Below are 23,132 nucleotides of genomic sequence, written 5' to 3'. Positions count from 1 at the left end.
GCGGCTGTGGCTGAGGGCTGGGTTTTGGTGTTGGTCACCCCGGCAGATGGATGTGGGCAGGACTCGCTCTAGGGGCAGCAGCTGTGCTGGGTACAATTTCTGCTGCTGTGGAGCTAGGACAGGTGGTTCTTCCATCGATCAGAACCTGCCAGCCCTCTCTGGAACCGCACAAGAGCAGGTGTGTGACTGTAGGTTTGGCCTGAGGTTGGGTGAGATGGAGAATTCATGTTACAGGTGATAACGATGTATACAGGAGAGAAAACCCAGCTCAGCTCTAAGCCCAGTTGGCGTTTCCAAGGCAGTAAGAAACAAAGCTTCTACACGTAGTTTGATCTCAGAAGATTGGTCGACATATTCAGCTGTGGGCACAAGCATCCAGCATGGTTTGTACCAGCAAACCTTCTGTGCTTGTGGGTGCTGAGGCAGAACACAAGCATCACCCTTGCAGGCCACGTGCCAGGTTTGGCAAGTGCACACATGTACGGTCCTGAAAGGAGAAGTGTTTGTGCTCCCATACCCTTCTTTTACTGGCACAACAATAAAAATGTACTTTTTCTTGAAGATGTCTGTGTATACAGTGAAGGAACATGACTGTTGGTTATATTATTGATTACTGAGACCTCGATCTGTCTACTGAAAATGTGTTAGTGGGAAGACAAGTAGATGGAGCACTGCTAAAGTCAACGCAAGCCATGGCAGCAGAGCCGTAATCTGCCCATCCTCTGCCAAACCAGAACATAAATTGACTTACTTTAAAATAAAAAAACACTGAGTATTGCAAAACTATTCAGTGCTTTCATACTTCATAGAGCTGTTGGAATTTATTAGTGCCATATATAGTTAGGTACTTATTTAAACATAACTCCTCTTGATTGTTTAATACTTGAGTGATTCCTTTATTTGCTCTAGAGACATTTTTGAGTTATAGGAGTGTGGAGGAAAAAAATCCAAGCCAATTGTCTGGCAGTTGTCAGTAGAAGAGAATGGCCACTGGGTTTTTAAAATTTATTTTTAAAACACCAGTGTTGCTCAGTTAAGGCTCTTATGTCAATCCTGAGCCCAGAGCAACTTTTTTTTACGAATGAAGGTATGAGATGTTCAGTGGAGGAATAAAGCAGTAGTGGAAGTGCTGACAGTCTTCACTACAGCACTGCACATGGCCTGACTCTGACAGCTGGTCTGCAGCTGGGATCTGGGGTAAATATCTCTGCCCCTAAGTCATAGAATACTATTATTATTTTTTTTTTAAGCTGTGCTAGAATGAAAGTTTCTCTGTTAAACTTATCAGAACATATCGAGTTTCAAAGAATATACCCAGAAGCAAACAGTTGTGTTTACTGTTATCCTGTAAATAAGATCGGTTTCAGACACCATTGTCATATCAAAGTACAAAATGCCGTGGGAGTTGTCTTGGAAAATGAGGGACTGTACTCTCACACTGGCTTCTCACATCGACCTGTTTTATTACCGACCTTGGCCACCGCTGCTTCTGTAGGCAAAGTTCAATTCACCTGTATGTTATTACGGATAATGACAGGTTATTTAATTGTCATTAAAATCCCCTGGAATTATGGAAAACTTATCTTCCATGCCCATAGTGATTATATCCTGACTAACAATGCTACTGCCCTTGCCTGCCCTTTGGGCTTCTTTGGTTTTTCACTTCTCTGGCAGTAGTTTTCCTCCCGGTATTTGAGGTCCCCGGGTGCATTACCTAGCCGAGCATCCTCGCTCCGTGCGGCTGCTCCTCTGTCCTGTCACCACCCACCCCCAGGCTGGGTGCTGGCGTTTGCGCGGGGTCCTGAACCACTTTTATAGCTTGCAGCAGACCTGACTACAAAAAGCATGTGAACTTGAGCTCCAGAGGTGTTGCAGAGCCTCCAGGTAGGTTTCTGAGGAGCTCTGCACTCCCCGAGATGAGGAATCATGCTGTTGATAATCTGGTTTTGGACACGGTGTGCCTGCAGGCGTGCATCTAGATGTAAGCCTACACACCGATGTTGTTCATGGTGTGTAAACAGCCCTGCAGAAGAGTGAATTCAATAATGTGGCAGTGGGCAGTTCCCATCCCAAGCTTTGCTTTAATAGCTGAATCGGCAATGATGGTGCGTGTTAGGGCATTTTTATTTCTACAGTTTGTCTGTTTAAAAAAGCTTCACCATGAAAATATGCTATTAAAATACTTTATCAAGGAGGCTGAGTCTTGGGGCAGATCGAGGAAGAAAAAAAAAATCTCTCTAGAGCTATATCTATATTAATTTTCCTATCTGCCGCTTTTTCTGTGGTTGAAAATGTGCCTAGTACATCCACCTCTTGTAGGTATTTTAATCATGAGTGTAGGGAAAAGTGATTTTAGTCAGTCTGTTCATACTTTCTGCCACAAACACAGACGATTGGAGAGACACAGTACAAATAAACTTGATAAAATATTCAACCCCAGAACCTCTTGAAGTTAATGCTTTCTCTGCTATTGGAATTACAAGACAGACAATAGGTCTTGGTGTCTTATGTAGTTAATAATTGATCTCCTCTGGGGTTCCTTACTTTAAACCAGCACTGTAAATTTATTTTGAAAGATTATGGAGTTGAGGTGTGAAGGCTTGTTGATTTGACACAGATATTAAGTTATCTACTTAAATATTTTTTTCTTAATGCTTTTTTTCCCCTCCCTGTAACTCATCAGGGTTTTGAACCCATCCCGACAGAGTGGGAAACAAGTGACTCATGGCATAGTGAGACACCAACCAAAAAGTATATTGCGTGTGAGGAGGAGGATGCACCGCAGGTGTGAGTTGTTGGAGAAGGGGAGGTGGATTTTGGCTCCGTGAGCTGATGTGTCCCGCACACTCAGCAGGACACGTGTCCCCTCCCGGCCCTTGGGGTGGCGGTGGCAAGACTTTTCCTGCCCTTCAGCTGTCGTGTGGTGCCTCTCTGTCTGGACGCGGAGCTGTGGTTGCTGATCCCCGCCTTGCACAGCGGGACTGTCTGCTTGGCAGGACCTGTACGTGTTGCTGTAATTAGGGTCGGGCACAGATGATGCTGTGGAGCTGATGTGTCTGTAAAATGACTGACTCTGGGAATGAGAACTGGTTGCAAAGGAGCACGAGATTAGTCTAACAAGTCTCAGAGAAAAAGAGCATTATGAAAACCGCCAGCAACCCACTGCCAAAAAAACCCCCGAACAACCATATTGAGAAACTTCAGTTATTCCAGACTTGTCAGGCAGGTGTATCCCAGCCTGGCCATCTGCATCTCTAGGAAAAATGTGAAGATGTGGGCTGAGAGAGCAGCCCAGCCCCTGCTGCTCCCCTTGTGGTTGGTGGAGGTGTGCAGCTCTATCTGCAGAGTATTGTCTGGAAATGAAAAAGCAGGGAGCTCAGCAAAGCATTTTTATTCACTTAGAGAACTGATGACTGAATTTCTAAAAAATCCTGTTAAATCGCAAAATGAAGATACCCAGACCTTGGTTCAACTGTAGCACCCATCTGTGCGCAGGAGGAAGGGACCAGCGCCGAAGGGTGCAGCTCTCGATGTGCGCTGTGAGCGGATCCCTGCTGTTTTACTTCCCTGCAGACACCTTTAAAAGACTGCTCAGGTCTGGGTTAACTGGGTTATATAGTCATGCTGCAGAGCTGCTGAGGAGGTTTTATCCCAAAGCTGGAGCGCTCACCCCAGCCAGCGCAGGCAGAGCACCGGGAGTGAACCCAGCTCCGACACGGGCCGTGGGAAGCTGCCAGGGTAGCATAGGGAGGAACAGGAGTTGGGCAAACTGGACCCTTGTTTGCCATTGATTTATTTTTTTTTGGGAATCCTGGCAGGGGGACTGTGAACACGCTGAAAGATAACCAACTACTCTGATTGCTTGTAGTGCCACAGAGAGAAGTGTTGCTCTGTTGCAAATTGGTGTAGAAATTTGCAGTACCAGTGAATGCACAGGGATGAAAATCAAGAATATGTAAGCAAAGGGGCTTTTGGTACCCTGGGATGAAAATATCACCTGTCACCATACACAGTGATTCAGTGCATTTGTCAGCGCGGTGATGCCAGCAAGGTTTTCCCGGGAGCCGCTTTTGGAGCCGGCTCACCTGGTGACTTGCTGGGAGCTGCTTTACTCGGTGGGATGCAGCATCAGGGAGCTCCGCTGAGTTTTCGTCTCTGCTAATGGATTCTTTCTGTGCTGGAGCAGGCAAGAGCCTTGCAAGGAAAGCTTTGAAATTACAGCGCTGGTCGAGAAGTCGTTCCCTTTGAGACGCTGAGATCGGTTTCTTTGTAGTTTTAATGTGGGTTGCTTTCTGTTGGCATCGCTCATGGGATAGTTGGCTGGATGTGCAGCCTCTGTTTTTTCACTTTATTATTGGCAAAGTTTAATCCTCAGGCTGTTCTCTAATGCTTGCTGGTAGCTAGCTCCATTTTTCAGTTAAAACTGGAAATACAGGTGAGGCTTTGGTTTTAAGTAAGCTCAGACCCACTCATAGCTGTCCCAAGGTGCATTTATCGTGTACTTTTGTTAACCATTTTGTGACAGGCAGTGTAACGTGCCTGATAAGGCGTGTTAAAGCAAGCTTCTATTCCCACTGCAGGATCAAAACAAACCTGATCAGTGAGGACAGTATCAGCAACATTCCTGTTTCTGTGAAAATACCTTGGGAGTATTATGATTAGTTGTCTGAAAAGGTCTCAGATATTAAAGGTTTTCTCATAGTTGGGGAAGCATATGGCAAAGCGCTGAATTATTTTGCTGCTAATGAGAGCTTTGTCTCTAGAGGACACGGATAGCACACTTCCATAGTCTTAGGTCAGCCTTGGCCTTTTTCTGCTGGGGTCTAGCATGGGCAAAGGGGCATGCTGGTCTCCTCTCCTGCTTGCCCTGACGGTACGGTGAGGCTTTGGGTCAATTTGTCACCAAACTGGGTCCAGCTGAAGCAGGGGTACAGGACTGCACCTTGGAGCGTGCTGGGCTGTGCAGAGCTGGTAGGTGGAAGCAGCGGATGTGGCCAGCAATGCTCAAACCTGGCAGTGCAAAGGCAGAGGAGATGGCACTGAGTATCAACACGGGCTTAATTTAAAACAGCACTTGATTTTCCTTGTATTTGTAAACTTTTATACTGTCCTCACCTTTTTTGTTCTGCCTCTGTCCTTTTAACTGGATGTGTTCTAGCCTCTGGTATGCTGTGCCATTTCAGTGGAATTTGCAGTGATGCTTTTATTTATTTTTTCTTTTAATTAGAAGTAGAAGGTAGCTGCTAGTGGTGCCCCCTCCTCTCTGCACACACACATGGCAGCATGGGGAGCATCCTTTGACAGCATGTTTGATGCCCAACCCAACTTTGCACTGAAACTCACATAAATCTTTTTATTGACTTCAATCAAAGGCAGATCACTCAGCTGGTGACAACTGCATCCCCACTACTCTGCAGCTTAAAAAGAGCTTTTTAAGGCTGCTCCATTTTATGGGCGGGAAGATCATACAGCACCCACTGAGTCTGGCTTGATCTCACTTCAAATCATGTGCTGGCTACAGCACGAATGAGATGCACAAAGGCTGTACACGATGGGATGTCTTGCATCTTTTCTGAGCTGAAGTTGGAACAAACCTAGAGATCTTGTGCAGATTAATTACTGGTTCTGTGTACCTGTTTGTATGTCCCATGACTTGGCTTGTTCCTTGGTTCCTTGTTCGAGTGGAGGAGCTGATTTGCTGTCGTGCAACTGGCTCCCCAGCATTTAAAAAGATATTTGGTTCAGAGATGGCCTTAGTACAAAGAGCTAGAGGAGGTAGTGGTGCACGATATGGTCTGAACATTTGGAAACAATAGTACACAGCTTTGCAATATTATGCAGCTTGCTTCACTGCACAGAGCATCTTTTTTTTTTTTTTTTCCTCACTCATCTCTCTTATTTTTCCTGGCCTCCATCACAGTTGTATTTGGCGGCTGGACATGGGATGCTTTGGGATGTAGGAGAGGAGAGAGCTGGGGGTCATGTCATCCAAAGCAGACTGTGCGCATTGCAGGAGGGGGTGTGGGGAGGTGTGTGTTCCTTGGGCGCTGGGCTTTAGGCTTTGAAATTTCAAACTGTCTCATTTTGTAATAAATTGTAATGGTCAAGGACATAACGTGAGGTCTTGAAGTAGATTGGATTTAAGCAGAAAAAACCCCAAAGTTTCAGGCTGAACCGAAGATCACAGCATCAGAAAATTCCCTCTGGGCGTCTTGAGGCTTCTGCTGCTTCAGCAGCCGTGGGAGATGTTCTGGCCAGGGGGAGCTGCCCCCCTGAAAGGGGAGGGCTGGGGCACAGCCCCTTCGCTGGGATCTTTACAGCTGCATCTCCTTCAGAGTTATACCAGCCTTATGCTCAGGGTCCTTGCCAAAATCCAGGTTTCATTTACCTGAAGGATGCTACAAACTGGTGTGTGGCAGAAGCAGGAGGCTTTTGGGTCTGGGCTGAGCTGCCTGGCTTCTGAGTAGCCGGCAGAGAAGTTGCATCCATGTCATGAACTGCATTTCTTATTTAGCTTGGTCCAGACCATCCCTCCAGACAAGCCGTTGCCCTCTATGCTTACTAAGGAATCAAGTAGCTGCCTCAGGTTGTCTCTTAAAACTGGCCACGCATCTTCGTTTTATCAGAGAGATAAAATTCCCCAAGTATCAGCCCTGCGGACACAGCTCCCTCGCTTGCTGTCCAGGTTGCTGCAGCCTCCCGCAACCGCTATTAACACAGATGCCTTATTAGCAAAATGTATTCTGGCCCATTTCCTTTCCCGAAGATTTTCATCCGTGCTAAGACCCGCAGCTTTGCAATGCCAGACTCATGCTCACCAATATCCATCTCTTTATGCCTTTTACACTAAACCCTCTTTTGGCCTCATTATCCGTGACTGCAGTTTCCACTAAGACCTCCATCTGGGGTCATTTGCCGGGCGTCCTTCATCTTAACCGCGCTGAGTTTACTTCCAGTGACAGTAACCCCTGTGAGTGTTGCTGCCTTAAAACTAGAACTAACTGTCCCATTAGCAATGCTGATGAATGAGCCAGGAACAAACCAGAAACTTAAAAGCGACCCTCTGCAAAGCAGAAATAGTGCCCAGAGCTGCCCAGGTGGAGCAGCAGCATTTTGTTTTGTGCTGGAGAGGCTGAGGGGCTGGGTTGCAATGAGATTTTTTGCTTCATTTTGAATTCTCTGCCCACGTGTGGTGCTGTGAATTATATAATTTTTACGTCTTAGCAAGGTACCAGGCGTGATGCCATCTACAAATACATTTAGTTGGAAAAAAAAAAATTACAACAAACAACTGAGGCAGATTTTTCAGCTGTGCACTGCAGCAAAAGCACCTCTCATTGCTGGCAGAGCTGTTCTCTCAGGCTTTTTGGGTTACTAAAAAAATGAACAAGTGGTCTTTTCCATCCCTACCTGTTGCATTCCCCCACTAATAAACCTCCGAGAGCATGGAGCCTGCTCTCAGAGGGCAAAGTGTGCTGCTAACTGCATTATTCTTTCAAAGCCTCATTTGATCAAGAGCAGACTGGCTGCAGAAAGCTGTGCTGATAGCCTACAGCTACTTTGGCAGAGTTATTTCTGTTTAAAAAGTAAAAAACAAACAAAAAAAACCCCCAACATATAAAAAAACTACAGCAGCATTTGGAGAATTTAGCAATTCTTTATGCAGGTGTATCTTTGTAACCAAATCTATTTTCACACCTAATTCTCTTCCGCGTTGTCAGCAGTGGTAGAGACGATGCTCTTAGGCACTGACCTGGAGAAGGCGAGTGAGCCTGGTGGTTAGTGCGGATAATTTGGGAGTGACTGATGTGCTCTAAGTTATGTCTTTCTAAAGCTTATTAACTCTTGGATTGCACGTATTGATCTGTATCACTGTACAAATAAACTTCATGCTGCCGCTCTCCCGGGTACCAGACAGCAGGCATTTCTGTGAATATCTCAACTGTCTGTGCTGGTATTTAAATCATCCATCCTCTGTCTCCTCCCTAAGGGACAGCCCAAAACACAGGGAGCCGAGGGCGCTTGAGGACAGTGGGAACCACACAAGGTGATGCTGGGCTGGCTCTGACCAGCAAAATGACACTGGTAGCTTAGAGCAGATGGGCCCAAAAAGGTTTGCGTGGCAGATGCTGAAAAATGTCCAGGACATTTCTGAGCCTTGCTTTATGCAATTCTCACTGTTGGTTAGGAGCCAGAAACCACTTCAGTAGCATTCCGCCTGAAGATGATGTTGCAAAGTATTTTTCTTTGCAGTGAGTTGTGTGGAAATGCCCATCTTACAACTTGCAAGGTGAATGGAAAGCAAAGATGATGCATGAAAATGCATTAAAACAATTTAGTCCATTTTTTTTCGTTGTCAATCTGATACCTCCCCACCCTGTTTTGGAGTTGTCGCCTATCAATTTATTGGTATCCACTTGTCATAATCAAATTTTAGTCCTCAGTTTGATATTAATAAAGGTGTTGTGATAAAGTCAAATTAATTTCATTTCTGCCTGCAAACAGCCTATTGTTGAATAAGCCACTTTTAATATATTAATCAGACATATAATATAGCATTGTAACAAGGTTAAAAGTGCACACTGATTTCCATTATAAAGATATTCTCAATCAAGCAGAAGCTAATCTAATGCTGTAAGTTATTCTGTACTACAATTGTACTAACTGCAGTACATGTAAAAACAAGATGTGTTACAACAAAGTCTCAAAAAAGCCCTGCAGATATTTATATCTTTATAGAAAATAATGATTTACATTTTCAATAAGCTGGATTTGTCTTTGGGAAAATGCAATTCCTTTATCATGAGCAAAAATCTAATGGGAGCCTTTTTACCTTGTCTACCATGTTTTGAGTAAATTATCTTGGTGCTGACCTTTAATTGGATTAGGCTGGATAGGAAGAAGACTGACTGTCAGGGAAGAAAATTAATATGTATCTGGTAGCTTAAAAACTAAGAAAAATCAACAGATGAAGGGAAAAAAAAAAAAAAGGATGAAAAAAGAATACAGGGTGCTCCTGAGCCCTTTTTTTGGCCTCGAATGGATTAATTTTACCAGCAGCTAATCTCTGCTGTGCCGAGATATTTTTACCACTTTCTGTTAATAATAATTGTTATGCTCCTGTTTTAGGCTTTGCTTGGGGAGGTCCATAGCTTCGCTATGGGGAGAGCCTCGTGCACCCCTCACCAGAGGCTGGATAATGTGCTGTGGGGTTGCTCCAGGCTTAGCTGGAAAACAAATGGTTGTAATTAACCTGCTGAAGATATTCAGCAGCTTAACAATTGAAAATGATTTGGTGAGTTTTGGTGCCTCCAGCCTTCTTGTTTTAGTGGAAAATGGCCTTTGGAAAGAGAAATGTGGATGGAGAAAGCAAAAGGTGGCTGGGGGGGTTATTCCTATGGGGAGGTTAAAATAAGTAGGGTTATGGTCCTTCGTAAGGGATGGATGAGTGGGGAGGAATGATGGGTACCAAACCTTTTGGGGTCTGAATTGTTTTCCATTTGGCACGGGAAGGGAGGAGGGCATTTTATAGTGAGAAGTACTGTTAGTGGTGTAAAAACCTTTGGGATGGTTTTGGTACAAGCATTTATTGAAGTATAAAACTCAAAAGCTGTGTATACCTGTGAGCACGGTCTGTTCAGGTTGCAAAACAGTCGTTGCTTTTTACCTGCTTGTTTTGATATTACCAGTTAAAGCAGGGTTAGCGGTAAGCCCTGTGTGCTCTCTTTTATATAAATATTACACTTGCTATTGGATTGCTGATAAAGGGAACTAATTAAGGAGATGGAATATCATCAGTAGATTCTTCTTCCCTGAGATTTTATGAGAAGTAATTTGAAAAGAGCCATATTAAAGTCATTGAGGAACAAGTTAATGCTGCGTTTCTAAGAATATTGCCCTCCTACCCAAAGATTATATTCAAGAACAAACAGTGTACAGTAGCTAATTGCTAGCTGATACATTTTAATGGCTTTATACTTCTATACTTCCAAAATTGAATTGGTCTTTTTTTTTTTTAAAAAAAAAAAAAGTAATGCAGTAACTTTTTAATTATTTAACAATGTATTTCTCAAAAAATAATTGAATCTCTGCTGATGGCTGTGAGGGGAAGTAGGACTGGTAGGTATTGACCACATTTGCAACCCAGCTGACATGGCTGCTGTTAAACAACCGATTATATGCACTGTCTCCGGCTTGCTGGCTTACGTTCCGGACTGATGGCAGGTATCTGTTTCTGCTCTCTAAATTAAGCTGCTAGGAATTTATTTCTCTCCGATTGTTGCTTTCTGTAACGCCGTAGGCACAAACACGGTGCGATATTAAAACCCACGGAAATCTGCGAAGGAAACCAATTAACTCGCGGAAAGAAAATCACAGACGTGCGGCGCCCGGCTCCATCGCCCCGGCGCTGCCCGGCTCCATCGCCCCGGCCTGCGGGAACCTCTGCTGCCCTGGCTGCTGGCAGGACGGGGCAATCTCGGCATTTTCACCGCTGGCAACGTGCACTTGCAGCCCAGGAAACCAAGCGTATCCTGGGCTGCACCAAGAGCAGCGTGGGCAGCAGGTGGAGGGAGGTGACTCTGCCCCTCCGCTCCGGTGAGACCCCACCTGGAGTCCTGCGTCCAGCTCTGGGTCCTCAGCACAGGACACACATGGACCTGCTGGAGAGGGGCCAGAGGAGCCCCAGAAATGATGCGAGGCTGGAGCAGCTCTGCTGGGAGGACAGGCTGAGAGAGTTGGGGTGTTCGGCTGGAGAAGAGAAGCTCCGGGGAGACCTTATTGCGGCCTTTCAGTACTAAAATACTTAAATATATATAAAAAAGATGGGAACAGACTTTTTAGTAGGGTCTGTTGCGATAGGACAAGGAGTAATAGTTTTAACTTAAACGAGAGGAGATTCAGACTAGATACATGAAGAAATTTTTTTACAATGAGGGTGGTGAAACACTGGCCCAGGTTGCCCAGAGAGGTGGTGGATGCCCCATCCCTGGAGACATCCCAGGCCAGGCTGGACGGGGCTCTGAGCAACCTGAGCTGGTGCAGATGTCCCTGCTCATGGCAGGGGGGGCACTGGGGGAGCTTGGAAGGTCCCTTCTTACCCAAACTATTCTGTGATTCTATGACTTCTCCAAGAGAGACAGAGCTTGCAGCCTACATGGACCTCGGTGCTCTCAAAGGGGTTATTGTCTGGTTACTGGCATTCTGCAACAGCTAGAAATGCAGAAAGTAATTTTTTATTTTTTTTAAGTTCTTGGTAGAAACTGCCGGTCCCTCAAGCCAATTCCTTGCTTTGCTTCTGAGTCTGTTGGGATGAAGTAGATTTAATTGCCTGCAACAGGAGGGTCTTCTAGGGGCCTGCAGTAGCAATTGGGCTAGTATTATAGTATCCGCAATGCACAGTTGTGTAATTGCAGTGCATTTAGCATCCTTAGCAGAAATGGGCTTTGATACATTGAGTCCAAATTTTCTAGCAAGTTACTTGTTTCGGTGATAATTTTGAAATCAGCTGGTTGAGTCTGGAACTGTTTAGGGTTCCTCAGGGATTCAGAGTCCCGAAGGTGCGATGGCAGCGTGGGGTGAGGATCGGCCATGCCCCCAGCCTCTGCCACGTCCCCACAGCGGCCACGCAGCACGTCGGGGACTCCAGGTGCTGTCGTGTTTTGCACATGAACCTGGCTTGGGTCAGTCTGGCATGCTCCTGCTTTTCTGTGGATTGTGCTCCCATGTTTTCCCTTTTTCTCTATTGTCACCTTTCAGACAAAACTGACTTCTGTTTCCAAGAATAAAGGCTTAGTTTGATTGCCTAAGAAACATCATATTGCCTAGATATAACTTAAAACCATAATGGGAGCATTAGGATGCTATGGGGCCCTGTACCAGGAGATGTCTCCACTTGGGAAAACTGCATAAGTGAAATTTAAGCAAATACTTTTTTTTCTTGACTCTCCCAGTCAGTCGGCTGGGCTGGGTGCGAGCCCTGGCTGGGGCACCAGCTGCCTGCGCTGTCGTTTGCTGCTGAGGTCTGATGATCAGAGCTGAAATACCAAATTTTGTGTTAAATATGGAATTAACAAAACACTGGAGGGGAACGCTGACTTGAAAAGTTGTGCTTTAATTATACATCATGGATTATAAAGGCAGAAGGAACAACTGATCATTTAGTCTGGCTTCTTCTCTACCTATAAATAACAATAAACAGCCTTTTGCTTAAACACAAAGCAGCTTTCTCTGGTGGATTAAACTCTGCATGCTGTGGATGCCAGAAAGAAGCAGCATCTTGTTTGCGTTATTTTATGTAGGTTTGAAAGGGCCCGACTCAAGCCGAGGTCATGGTTCCTTTGAGGGAAAGGGCATCCAGCGCTGGGAGAAGCCGCGTCAGCGCAGGGGTCGGGATGTGGTGGGACACAGTGTAGAATCATAGAATCATTTTGGTTGGAAGACACCCTCAGGATCATCGAGTCCAACCATAACCCAACCTAACTCTGGCACTAAACCGTGTCCCTGAAAACCTCATCTAAACGCCTTTTAAACCCCTCCAGGGATGGTGACTCCACCACTTCCCTGGGCAGCCTGTTCCAATGCCTGACAACCCTTTCTGGGAAAAATTTTTTCCTAATATCTAATCTAAGTATGGAGGTACCTCAGATGTTGCGGCATGTGCGTGGGACAACAGGCATCAGGTCCTCCTGGGGACAGGGTGGCATGCCCTAACGGGAGCAGTGATGGAAATGCAGTGCTGGTTTCCAACCGATTTAAGCTATTTGAACGCTGAGCAGCAGGGCAAGTGCAGATGGGGATCATCCAGCTTCAGCAATTAGCACCAAGGGTTGAAACGCTTGTGCTCCCCAGTGCTTTTCTGACCTGCTGCACCCGCACCTTTATGCAGGTTCTCGGATAGAGCGGCTGCGTAACCATGTGATGCATGAGACCTGCCAGCTCTTGTGTCACCTGTGTCACCAGTACGTGTGGCGACACGTAATTCTCCTTGCCCTGAGGAACCTTCCCAGGTAGTCCTCAGGTTACACCAGGGCATGGCAAATGCCTTGGGCAGCAGCTGGGGTCTGCAAGGGCAGATGTGCTGTTGGCTCCTCTTCCATCAAGTCTCAAGCCCTCTCTTATTTTTCTCTTGGTCAGTGATCAGAACTGTCTTTGCAGACAAGAAGCGAGCCCGGGGATGAGGCACCCATGGGTGCTCCCTGAGCCCTGTGTTCCTGCAGATGCTGAGCCTCTGCAGAGTGCCTTGTTATGCTCCACATGAGGGATGGGATATAAAAATAAAGTTATATTTCCTTCTGAAAATTCCTCCTTCATGCCTCCTTGGTCTGCAGGAGGTTGAAGACCTGGTCTTCAAACCAGGTGGTGATGGTCTTCAGTGTAACCTGGTCTGGTAGCTGCAGGGGTCCCTCAGCATTTGTAGCACGTTTGCAGCGTGTGTTGGGCGTCACCACAGGCACTGGTGTGACAGACGCTCTGTTATTCTAAGCATTAGTGTTTGTGTGCATTTTACACATTATAGCGTTGCATTATTTAAAGGTGATGCATTATTAAACGCTCTTCTCCTCGGCACAGAGAGTAGGTCACTTCCCGCGATCCCTGCTGCTCTGCAAGAGTGAGTTAGGAAGTTGTCTCTTATGTAATCCCTGCAAGATGATGTCTGAATAATGGAAATCGTAATGCTATAGAGCTGATTAATAGCATTTAATACTCCATTAATAAGGAATTTTAGTGCAATGTGTGTAGAAGACATCTATGTTATCACACTCAGTTTGTTCTTTCTGCCCGAGTGCCTGGAACCAGAGGAACAATCATTACTTGGTTAATAATGATGTGCTTCCTAAAATAAAGGCCTGTAAATTCATTTTATGCCCCTAATCATATTTTCCACTGTGAGAAGAGTGAGGAAGCAGGGAATTGTCTCTTTTCCATCTTCCTGACAAAATGTATATAATGATTACAAGCATATAATACGAGTGTTTGTCCTAGCTAAATGTTTCTTCATTTCTGTTAATCAGCATTCGTTTGAGAGTGCCGTTTGTGGAAGGCGATGCAATCACCGGGGTAGTGTGGCAGATTTAAATCAGTAATAAAAGCCCTGGGGAAATTAAGAAGACAAAACATTAACCACAGACTAAACATTAACATATATTAGCATTTTTATTACACCTGTAGAAATGGTAAATGTGCTTGGTTACTACTATTAAAAAGTTTATGTTCTATCCCGTATCATCACAATGTATATTTTTGGTTTAAGCCCTTTAGAATTTAATTAAGCGGATTTCTATAGCAGCGCTTGAGTAATAGACTTCAGGTTTGCTTTTATGGTGACTTTGTAGATAAAGAACGCATTTATGCCCCGTTTATAATGCTAATAATATGTGTGATGGGTAGCAGAGTAGGTTGTGAAAAAGAATTGGGGAAGAACCACCAAGGCAGGCAGCTGCTTTACTGAGGCTTTCAGCCTTACTGGTCAAACTGGGTTGCATTGCTGGGTGATGCACAGAGTTTAGTGGGCGCCAGTTGGTTCCTCCACGGGCAGCACATTTTCTTGAGGTCTGTGGTCATCTCTTCTGTGCATACTGCAGCAAATCACCCTTTCAGAGGCTGTGTTCAAATCAATTATAATAGTTAATCGCTTTTCAGTTTAATGTGCAGCTTCTCCCAAAGGAAACTCAGGAATAGGTATTAAAATGACATACGGGAACTCCAGAGAGCAGAGAAGATTGTGGGAGGAAATCTTCCAAAATGAGGCCATCGCCTGGAGGGGAAAAAAAAAAAATACTGTGTCTTCCTGGAGAATGAATCTATAAGCAGAAGAGTTCACAGAGAAGACAAATGGAAACTCCATGTAAAGTGTAAGTAAAGGTCAAATATAGCAAACTCTCCTTCAGAGCAGAGTGGAGCTCATGGGCTGAATGAGAAGCAGCAGCAGCAGGTATTTGCCAGTGTCTAATGCACTCTCTTCTCTTCCAAGGCAAAGCTGATTAGCTTTTTTTTTTTTTCAAATTTTCTAGAAAATTACCTTTAAAACGCTCTTACTCTTGAAAGCGATGCTCTGATTGGCGCTGAGGATCATGCATGTGCCGCTTTCCAATCTTTTCCCCACCTGGGATTTGCTTGCTGGTGTGCAAGGCGAGAGGTTTTGTCTCGTGCCAGGGCTCGGTCGGTGGCCCCGGCGCCGTGAGCGATGCCGGGCTGGGGGTGCCCGCGGGGGCTTTGCCCTCCATCGGCTGCACCGCGGCCCCGCTGCTGACCGTGCATCGCTTCCATGCAGCTGCAAACAGGTTCCCAGCAGTCCTCCGGCACCTCTTACTTTAAATTAACGGGGAAGCGTTAAAGCGGGCTGATAGCGCTACTCCATTAGCTTTGTCCCTGTGCTCCTCTGAAATCAATGTTGCCTCTAAAGCAGAGCCATTACGTGCTGTGCGGCTCCCCGAGGTGTGGGGAACCAGCTGTTTCCCCATGCGGCACGGGGACTCTCGGCAGCTGGTGGGTCCCGGAGAGTTTCGGGGTCCCCAAGGAGCTGTGCCCCACCAGTGGGCACGGGCTCACCCTACGGCTGGAGTAAAGAAATGGGGTGGTGGGTAGTAATTGGCAAAGTGTTCCCCTCGTGGCCTGGGTCATGCATGCATGGAAAAGGCTAATCAAATTGAGTAATTAGTGAGCTTGTTAATGAGCTGGGGCAGGGAAATTTAGCTTCAGCTCTTAAAGTATCAGTTGCTTTGGGGGCTTATAAAAGTTCAGGGCTTGGGGAAGGTTTTGCTTGCCTTGTGTCCACTCGAGGCAGTTTTTCAGCGGACTGGCAGATTCTCTTAAAAAGGAACAAAAAAACCATGCTGCCATTTGATTTACATATTCATTTTTTTGTGGCCTGAAGTTCCAAACTTCAACCTGCTCTGGGACTGTGTGTGACACAGAAAAGAGTCTGCATGGCTCTTGCACTGAATATACTTTAGGTAAGAACTCTTGTATATTTATGATCCTGCGGACAGCACGTGCAGCCTGAGGTGAAGAACTAGCGGTTCCATTCTGTCGATTCGCCTTGAATTTCACATTTATGGTTGTGTGGTGGGAGGGAGCCATGTATTACCGCTGTCGCTTGATACTGGTTTAGCACACAATTAGATGTGCCACCTTCCTCTTGCTCTTGCAGGCATCACACCTTGCTGGGGATCTGGCTGCTCTTGCCAAAGCAAGCGGTGCCTGTAGAGCTGAAGCATCTCACTTTCTGCCCCCTGAGGTCTAAGGCTTTTGTTGTCCCTTCTCTAACTGCCCTACAGTGCTATTTTTCTAGACTTACTAAGATTTGGAGCTTGCTTTAAAGTAGCAGTGATTAGGAAGAGACTGGGAAACTGGATTAATTTGTTCCTGAGCTTGCAGCGGGGACTCAAAAAGGGGGAAAGATTGAAACACGATTTCTGAGCTGTTGTCCTAGGACCACTTGTGGCCTACAGACTTTGGCAGATGGTTTGTGAAATCCTTCCCTCCCCCTAAAAAAGTGTACACGATGCCGCCCCTGCAAATGAGCAGGCAATCTGTTACTTCTACATTCTCTCACTTCATTTAAAGTTCAAATCTCAGGCAGGTTTTTGACTAAAACGTGACAATCATTTCACTGTGACTCTGCAGGATGGGCTTCAGGTTCTTTTTTTACAGAAAAGGTTAATTGGTCCTTGAATAAATAAATAAGTAAAAACTTGGATGTGCTGCTCAGACTTCCCAGCTTCTGTCCATGAAGACTTCATCTGCTGTCCCATGTCAGGGCTAGCACGATCCTGTTTGTGGTTCCATCCCTCTCAGGAGCCCGTGGTACCCAGATGCCGAGTGGGGCTGCGAGGACGTGGCTGAGCCGCAGGAGCTGGGAGCAGAGAGCCTGCGGTACCTTCGGTGCCCTGGTCTGCTCGGCTGCTTTGCTGTTTGAAGTGACGTTGTTCACACCGTGTCTCAGGCCATCCCCTCGCATTCAGCGTTCTCAGTACCTTGGGGAAAAAAGCCTTGATTCTGGACTTGCTCTTCTCTCAGTGTTCAATAGGCTTTGCCAGCTGAAAGAAAGACTTTGGAAAGGGAAGGGGGGGCTTTTCACAGAGCTGGGAGAATCAAAGGGAGTCATCGCAAGTGGCAGCTTAAAATATCCAACCTTTTCCTGCTTCTCTTCTCCGCTTTACATGCCCCTGCAGAGCGTGGGTGCAGCGATGCTGCTTCTGCGGCGTCACTTGTTCTGTGCCCTCTGTCCTTTTGTGTTTGCACACCTTGTGTTTCTCCAAGGTGGTTTCATGGCAGGTCTCATCTCTGGACTCTCCGTGGGCTCGGAGGGCATCTTTGGGGGGTGAGGTCTGCAAACCCCGGTGCATCCTCATGCCCTCCTGCCAGTCTGCCTGTTGCAGGGACAGTGGCACCAGCCAGTGCAGAGAATGCACGGGATGTGCAGACCCATTCTGCAGCGCTGGGGTCTCAGGTGTCCCAAATGCCGTTGTCCAGCTCTCCTGCAGCCCTGTAGTTTCCTTCTAGTCCTGCTTGCCTGCATTGGGGGATTACCTGACAATTTTATGGGAGAGCAATGGGTGCTAAAGAAAAACCCAAAAGGCAAAGAAAACAGCCCAAAAGATGGTGTTCATTTTTCTGACTCCCTCCCTCATTTTTTTAAGCCTGCCACACGATTTAGGGAAGGCAGTAGGGCTTCTGCAAGTCTTGGGTTTGGCAAGGCCAAGAGGAAACACAGCCAAGGGAGGCCAACAGAGAAAAAAACCAGGTAAGATGCTGCAGAAGCTTCTCCCCCGGCAGCTGCAGGAGGAGCTGCTTCAGCAGAAGCAGCCGCAGGTGCAGAAGGGACCCATGGCAGCATCTCTTCCACCATGCTGTGAACCAGAAATGGCAGTGCCCCAGCTCCCGGGAGGTTTCTCTTTGACTCTTCATTGTACAGCAGCCTGAGCAAACAAACCATGCTGCTCTTGATAATGGAAGAGGTGACATTACTAATTTATTTGCCCACCCAAATGCAGGATGTAATAGAACAGAATTAATTTCTTCTCTTTACACATCAGATGCTTGTAGCTTTGGGCAACGGGTGTGCTTTTAGCCTCCGGTGTGCAGCTAACTTGGAGTTTAGCTGGTTGCCTTGGTTTGCGTGGCGTGTAGATAAATGAGGTTCTGCAAGGAACAGGCGTTTTATGAGTATGTGGCTGGCGCCAAGCCTGGATGCAGGTGGTGGGATGAGGCTCCAGGGAAGAGGGATCGGTGTTAGCCATGGTGCCTTCGTGGTCCAGCAATTGGCCAAGACCCCTTCACAACCCAGCACGGCCAGGTCCTGCAGAATAGCACGGGATGGTTCAAAAGGTGAGTTTCCCAGTGGCACCGGTGCCTTGGGGGAACAGTTGTCTCTTGTTGGTCTCCCACAGAAGGAGATGGCTGCACTTCCATCCACAGCATGGATTGCAGAGGCGGCCGCAGCACTACTGGCTGAGTCTTGGGACACTGGCTGTACAGGGGAGCTTTAATGAGGCATTTTGGATTCCTTCCCTTGCTGCTGCAGCTGGTTACCGAATCATCTGTGTGCTAATGAGCTAATTTGTGTCATTAACAGAGCCCTGTTAATCAAGACCTCCCATGGTATGACTGGGCTGTATTGACTTGCTTTATTTTAGGCCTTGATTTTTTTAAATTAGTAATGATGTGTATGATGCTCATCCCTGGGCACCTACAGTGCAGTCCATGTGGATGCCAAGCTGCCTCGAGATGCAGAACTGGCATCTCAGGATTTACCTTCAGAGGGGAGACGTTTGCTAGAAGTCTGGCTAGAGTGGTGGAATGTAGCATCCTGAGATGCCACGGCTTTCACCAGGGGCTGGGGAACATCCTGAGCATGAGTTTAACCTGGCACAAGGAGCTCTGCTGGTCATGCCTGCAGGTCTGGGGTTTTGACAATCACAGGGGCACTTTGGTGCCTGAAAATCTTGCCTGATGTTTCCTGCTTTCTCTCCCATGCATGGGGTATTTGTACAAGAGTGGGGTTGCATCCTTAGGGCAGCACTTTGCTTTGGGCACTTGTGAGAGCTATCGGAGAGATGGGGATGACAGGATGACTGACCAGCTCTTTTCCTGCAGTATTTCTTGTCCCAGCATTTCCTCATGCTGCTGTGTTTGTGTTTTCCAGATCAGCCGGTTGTGTGGCCATGCTCAGCAGAGGCAATATCGATCAGCTAATTACCCTGAAGACCTTTTTGTTGACAAGAAAGTCCTGAAGGTGACTCGCATCGAGCAAGAAGAAACCCTGTCGAGCAGGAGGAGGTGAGAGTGCCCAGGCTGAGCGTGGCGCCCGAGGGATGGGCTGCAGGAGCGGACACTGTACGGATGGCCCTGTAGAAGCAGATGGAAGAGCTCCTTATTTCCCTTACCCATAAACCTGTAGCTGGTTTTAACTCCGAAGATCAGAGCTTCTCTATGGCTGGCTCTGAAGCACAGCGAGATGTCCTCGTGTGTTTTTTCATGTAGTGCATTTTTTTTTTTCACTTGTAAAACTGTCTCCTGCTTTTCATCTTTGTTTTGCTTTTTTTTGCAATGTACCAGGTACCACACCTGGATTTCCTGGGCACTGCTATAGTGCCATATATACTCACAGGTGTAGTTATAGGTAGAAATGGTGGCTCTAGCCTGAAACATTGTGCATAACACTCTGTGTGTAAGTTAGGGGGACTCATTTAACTTTATTTTTGTGCAGTCTTTTGCAGTAGCTCAGGAATGTTAACAGCATTTTACTGAATATTTTTGAAGTGAAGCAGGTGCCTCCACTGCTGGCACTGCCCCCTGTGCTTTACACAGGGACTGTGTAAATAGAAGCTGTAATTCAGTGGTCTCACACTGGTGTGTTGGGAAGAAGCATCTCCCCTCTGGATCTGAAAGCTCGTTCAGAGACGTGCTGTGCTTTTACTGCTATCTCGAATACAAGAAAAATCCCTTGGAAGAGAAACAGGAAAACTTGGCAATTTTGGGAACTGGGGATAGACTAAGTTGGATGGATTTCTCTTTAAATAGTAACAGAACCATATTCTTGATACAGTTCCCATGAGATATAGCACCAGGGTTTGCATTCCTCCGTTGTCTCGACATGTCGGAGGGTCACGCAGCTCGTGCTCTGATGGAGATGTCCTTTGAGGCCTCTGAAGTCTAATGAAATCTGCTGCGATTAATTATGTGAGCTCACACCTGCAGATACGGAGGAGTTTCTCACTTCCCTTCTCCTCCTGGCCCGGAGGAGAGCTCTGCTCCCCAGGAAGGTTTTCTTTAGCATAAGGTTTGTCCTGCTCAAGGTTTGGTGTAAATGAAGACCCAGGTCTTGCTTCATTTTGGCTTGCAAAATGGTGTTGGCTGGAGCTCCTGCCCCACTGTAAGCCCAGTGCAGGAGATGGTTCATGCAGGTGGCGAACACTTGAAGCATCCCTCCAATTTGTGCAGGGGGGTTGTGGGCTGAACTCCCACCCTTTGGAGTGGCTTTGACTCCTCAGCCAAAGGTTTATTGGGATGAACAGTGATGGATGGGTTGGTGCTTGCAACATCCCATCAGGCTGCATTGCGGTGAGCAGGGTGGGACCTGGGTGGCCCTCTGCCTCCATGGGCTGTGTCCGTCTGGAGCAGAAACAGGCTCCTCGATAGCAAAAAGGCAGCTGCAGCTCAGGCTGCCTGCGCTGGACCTGGGTGTCTTCTCCTTGTTTCGCCTGCCCCCAGCTGGCAGACGTGGGATTCGTCTGCAGAGAGAACCCCACGAAATCCTCAAGCAAACAGAAGCGAAGAGGGATGGAGGGAGCTGGGCACCCCCTGTGCACCCCAGGCTGCCCAAGCTCGCTGTGTCTGACAGCAGGGTGCTGGGGCAGCTCCCCACAGCTGGCAGGGCACGGCAGTCGTGTCCCACCACTGCGGGCACCAAGGGGATGCCCCTAGGAGTGCTGGAGGTGCTGATCCCTCCTCATCCCTCCCGGGGAGAAAGAAGGCCAAGAAATAGCCCCTTGCCAAAGGGGAATATGCACTGAACCCAAGTCAGGAGACTGTGAGGCCAAGGCTTACTTCCTCCAGTCCCTGCTCTTTGTGCCATTTACCAAATTAAATCCACCAGTGTTTCCCTATGACAGCTGCTGAGTGCCCCCAAGGGGACAGACTTGGGCTGAGGTGACAGGTACATCCAGCTCCCATAGCCCCTGTCCCCTTTCTGCTGGCTGTCAGGGTACCTGGGATGAGTTCCTGCGGTCAACTCATGACCTGGCACCTCTGTATCGCTGCCAAAGGGGACCTGCCAGGGACAGAAGTCCTTGATTCTGGGAAGGGAAGGTGCATGGTGGAGGTACAGCCTGATTCACATCCCCTCTGCCCGGTGCAAGCACTGCTTCTGCAGCTCCTCCTGCATAACCTATCCCTTTGAATGCAGACTGTGACCCCATGGCCAGCCCAGCATATGCCTTGAAATAGTGTATTTTTGACAGTGCAGCATGAAAACAAACGTTACCCATCTTTACAGGCTTTGGTGTGCTGCATGGGTGGGCCGAGGTCCTGCTGCCTCAGCATCCCTCCCGTCACAGGCATTTTTGCCCTAGGAAGCATGGATTCAGCCCTTGACTGAATAAAATCAGGGGACAATGCAAAATGCTACCTGAGGTCAGAAATAAGTCTGATGCTTCATGGTTTGTTTGCACCCAGCTGGTTTCTTGTGTTTGTGTGACTACCTTCACTGGTTAAAATGTACCAACCCAGTCATCTTCTTTTAACTGAGCGCCATCTTTTTCCCCCTTTCTTCCAGGGAACTCATTACGAAGCTGAAGTCTTACAGCAGTTTTTACAGCAGCTTGCCGGAGTACATCTGCAACCACAGCTCCACTGTTCAGAACGACAGTCTTTGCTGGAACGGACAAGAAGTCATGGAGAGGTGAATCACGTTTCCCTTTTGTTGACCAGGCGCAGGAGGGGTCTGTGGCTGGGACATTGCTCATTCCCTTCAGAAACACTTGCAGAACCTGCCGCTGCAGCTCAGAGGGATGTGCAAAGTCTACACAGAGGAGAGAAGTGGTTGTGTGCTGCCCTCCGCTGAGTTTTCTGCATTCTGCTGAGAAAACCCTGCAGCCCTGACTGGGTTTGCTCGGGGTAGGTTGGTAGTGGCGAGCCAAGAGAGGAGATCAGCAGGAGCCCACCGCAGCCGCACTCCCGTGGGAAGGGGCACCACGGTGCCAGGGGTGGCTCTTGTGCAGCAGCAGTGGGGACATTTGCCAGCACGCACCGGGTGGCAGCACGGCAGCGTGGCTGCCATCTGCCGCCCCATCCAAGCAGTGAAAAGGATGACCACCTTGGTGGGCTTCTCCTTGGCTGTGGCTCTGTGCTGGAGGAGGTCAGGACCACTGAGCTCTGGTGGTGCCACTGCTGCCATCTGACCGTGTTCCCGCAGCCGAGCCCTGGCTGTCCTCTGTGGATGGAGCCCATCACACCAGGGTCCAGCTCATGCCCTGGCTGCTTTTCCCTGCCCCACCTGCCAGTTCTGAGGATGTCCTGGTGGTAACTGTGAGGTTAATGAAGACAGACAAGTACAGGATTAATAATGTAAAGGGGAAGGAAGTGTTAAGAGAAATGGAGATTTTTTTTTTTTTAATCTTGCAAAAAATGCCGCCCCAGGAACATTAAAGAATGTGGAAATAGAACTTGGAAATGTTTTTTATAATTATACATAAATCTCCTCTAATCACCCTTCTTTGCAAAGCATCCTTTGCTGCTAAGTTGTTTGCATAAGGGAAGAAATAGAAATGAAATCAGGAAGTGGTGAAATGTTGCGATATTAATTATGACTTCTTCATCAGTAACCTCAGGTGGTAATTAGCCTGTACTTGTAATACTGACCTGCAACACTGAAGGGACCAAAATAGCATCAAACTGTATTTTGAAAAAAATTGCTCAAGCATCTAAGATCACATGCTTAATAAGATGTACCTAATTTGCCTGAAGAAAAATTTGTCCTCTATCTGTACCTATTTCTGGAAAATATTGAGTTTCCATGCCTAAGTAAGAAGAACAATTGGAGAAAAAAATGATTATTTCAATATTGTCTCACTGATTGTTATTTAAAACTGTCCTAAAACAATACAGTAAACACTGCAGCTTTGCAGAGG

At 47.1% G+C, this 23,132-nt stretch overlaps 1 protein-coding gene across 1 annotated transcript in view; it reads left to right on the top strand.

Moving 5' to 3' along the window:
* The window catches only part of GPC3 (glypican 3), a 151,664-nt gene that overhangs the window by 72,272 nt on the left and 56,260 nt on the right, over positions 1-23,132 (top strand). Inside the window, exons 4-5 of the mRNA XM_065643401.1 lie at positions 19,148-19,281; positions 21,779-21,904. Of these exons, the coding sequence (XP_065499473.1) occupies positions 19,148-19,281; positions 21,779-21,904 (260 nt within the window). The remainder of the gene's footprint in view (positions 1-19,147; positions 19,282-21,778; positions 21,905-23,132) is intronic.

Source organism: Caloenas nicobarica, chromosome 12 (assembly GCF_036013445.1).
Source record: "Caloenas nicobarica isolate bCalNic1 chromosome 12, bCalNic1.hap1, whole genome shotgun sequence".
Lineage (NCBI taxonomy): Eukaryota > Metazoa > Chordata > Aves > Columbiformes > Columbidae > Caloenas > Caloenas nicobarica.
This window is presented reverse-complemented; position numbering and strand designations above follow the sequence as displayed.